The sequence below is a fragment of the Phalangium opilio genome, unplaced genomic scaffold (assembly GCF_054372755.1).
Source record: "Phalangium opilio isolate 3A_F unplaced genomic scaffold, DU_Popi_V2 ptg000104l_1, whole genome shotgun sequence".
Classification (NCBI taxonomy): domain Eukaryota; kingdom Metazoa; phylum Arthropoda; class Arachnida; order Opiliones; family Phalangiidae; genus Phalangium; species Phalangium opilio.
Genome location: NW_028324206.1, coordinates 663,511 through 666,413, shown reverse-complemented (window position 1 = coordinate 666,413; position 2,903 = coordinate 663,511). Strand labels below are relative to the sequence as shown.

At 36.2% G+C, this 2,903-nt stretch overlaps 1 protein-coding gene across 1 annotated transcript; it reads right to left on the bottom strand.

Annotated features, from left to right (window-relative positions):
* Nucleotides 1–1,753: 1,753 nt before the first annotated feature.
* On the bottom strand, nt 1,754–2,656 carry LOC149630018 (zinc finger MYM-type protein 1-like). The gene has a single exon (XM_089851339.1). The coding sequence runs from the start codon at nt 2,654–2,656 to the stop codon at nt 1,754–1,756; it is 903 nt and encodes a 300-aa protein (XP_089707465.1).
* Nucleotides 2,657–2,903: the final 247 nt, after the last annotated feature.

The window sequence follows — 2,903 nt, the reverse complement described above, 5'->3', positions numbered from 1 at the left end:
TGTCAAATAAATTGTCAACAAAAGAGCGGCCTATAAATATAATTTTGTTATGAACACCGCAAATAAGAGACAATTTTATTGGGGTAATAAATAAAAAACATGGTATGTAAAAAGTTTCTAGTGATTCTCAATTGTGAAAATATCCTTTGTTATCTTCACGTCTAATAAATAATAAGGTTCCGAATTTCTCTAATAGGTCATAAAACTATTGTACATTTTTCAAAAAAATGCTTCCTTGAGCTAACGAAATTTCTTAATAGACACGCCCACATTCCTCAATCATTTAACAATAGCGTAACAGTCACCAGATGTTTTCACACAATGCATTTCGGACCCATGCCTGTTAATAGTTTACCAATTTTATAACAAAATAACGATGGATTTTTTATGTCAAAAAAATTGTCAACAAAAGAGTGGCCTATAAATAGAATTTTGGTATAAACACCGCAAATAAGGGACAATACTTGTAATAAATCAATTAAAAAACAGGGTGCGTAAAGCGTTTCTAGAGATTCTCAAATAGGTATTGTCAAAATATCCTTTGTTATCTTCACGTTTGTTAAATAATAAGGTTCCGAATTTCCCTAATAGGTCATATAAACCATTGTACACTTTTCAAAAAGCTACTTTTAACTCTACCTTAAGTTAACCTATGACCAGATAGTTTCTCAAGGTCATGAATCACACTATGATTGTGTGGAGAGATGTCAATTTGTTGCCTACTCAATTAAAAAATAAATAAATCACAAAATAAATTCCAATGATAACAATGCAATAGCACTGGTCAACCACCTCCTAAAGCCCTTGTCTGAACGTGTTAACGGAATAGGCAGTAGCGCCGCCAGGATATTTTCTCGCGTAGGCACAGCGTGATCTAGAGGCCCCCTCCCCCTTTGTTTTTAAAAAATTATCATGCATTATGATGCAATATCGGACATTTAGTAAAATAAGTCTAAGTGGTTTTGTTTATTTCTGTAATATTTTCGAATTTTGGAATGTATTTCAGGATTTTGAGGAATATCTCCAGTTTTTAAGGGGGTTTTCCTTTTTTTGTTAGGTTATTAGGAGTACGGAATTTTTGGCACCCGTGTCCCAGCTATCCCTTATCGTACATTTAGTCAAAGAATGAAATTCTTCTGTTCGAGGCTTTTCCGAATTCATCGACCACTAACATAGGATTGTCTCTTATGTAGTTAGATAGATCACGATTAATTGAAAGTATGGCCAGGTCTGATAACCTTTCCTCCCCCATTGTAGTACGCAATCGTGTTTCAATTCTATTCAGGGAACTGAAACTTCTTTCTGAAACTGTATTGGCCACGGGAATGCACAAAACAACATTGTAATATTTTACTAGATCCCGAAAGCCATCTTTCATTGGCAATAAATACTTGTAACATTCGGCCACACTATTCAAATTTTTGGATTTTATTATATTTCTAGCTATGTTTATCTGAACTTTCAAAGAATCGAGGTCAAAATCCAGCCGGCTCTACTTTTGACAGTAAGCTGTGACTTCCTTTTCGTTAAGAAAGTTTTCCGAATGAGGATCAGACGCCACTATACCTTTGTATAGTGTCGCGTTTTCTAAAAGCCTTTTTTTCATTTCTGATACAAATTTATCAGTGAGTTCGAAGTAAATGACTCATCTGACCAATTATGGTTTTTACTTCCGTTTGTCGGTTACCTGTCGTGGTAATAATTACACTGTCTCGCAGTCTCATATTAGGGATTATCTTCCGTTTCCGCGAAGCTAAAGGTTCGCTGGCACAGGGATAAAAGCGAACTCAGCCAACTTTGAAGCTTCTTCCCAAATTAATTCCAGCTTCTCAGAGTTTCTAACATTTTCTAAATTTCCTACAGTAGCTTCACAAATAACAATTGCTTGTGTGAAGACAACATTCGGACTTTGCAAATATTCAGAAAGGGAGTTTGTAATACCCAATACTTCATCTAAAGCCACAATCAAAATTAAGTTGTTAAAGTTTTGTAATTGAGAAATATACCCGCGGCACTCGGCTGCTTCTTCAGACTTTCCCTTCTCAATAACATCCTCTAATGCTAAAATCACGGCATTGAACCTATGTCTAAAATAGTGAAGGCCTTTTTTTTTGCTTGACCACCTTGTGTTGCAACTTTGTGGCATTTTTAGGATCTTGTCATAACCTAATTCTTTCTGGGAGTCTTCAAAATGTGCGCTTCTTATAATAACCGAATTACTTTGAAAGTTGTATATTGCTTGTAGAAGAACGAGCAATTCTCGGACTGCCAAGATGTTGGAGCAACAGTCAACCAAAACTAAATTTAACCTGTGGGCGTAGCAATGCACATACGGACAATTCCCACCAACTGCCGCTTCAGTTTTCACTCCCACTCCGTTTACATGCCCACTCATAACGCTAGCCCCATCATAGGTCTGTGCTACGTAGTTTCCTATTTTTAAACCACAATCCTTAAGAAGCTTGATAATGGCCAATGAAATGTTCTCAGAATCAAATTTATGTAAATCTGTATACCCCAAAAACCTTTCTATGACGGCTTTATCTCTAATTCTAGTATATCTAAGACATACACTCAACTGCTCTACACCCGCGTTGTCTCTAGTTTCATAAATAAAATAAATTCCACCGGATTCATTAAGTTCTTGTAAAATCATTTTCCTTACTCAATTTCCACAAATATTAATTAGTTCATTTTGAATTGTACCATGCATATATTTGGCGTTACTAGGCATGTTTTCGCACTTGGCTCTCAAATCAGGGCATTTTGTTTTCAAAAGGTCTAAAATCTCAACAAAGTTGCCTCTGTTTCCATTTCGGTCATCAGACCTATGGCCCCGCAGGGCGAGATCTTGTTGGGCGCAGAGTATTATTATTTGCACGTGTGCGGATAGCACATCTCGG

Coding starts and splice junctions, on each gene's coding strand:
- LOC149630018 (XM_089851339.1), bottom strand. CDS start 2,656: ATGATTTTACAAGAACTTAATGAATCCGGTGGAATTTATTTTATTTAT.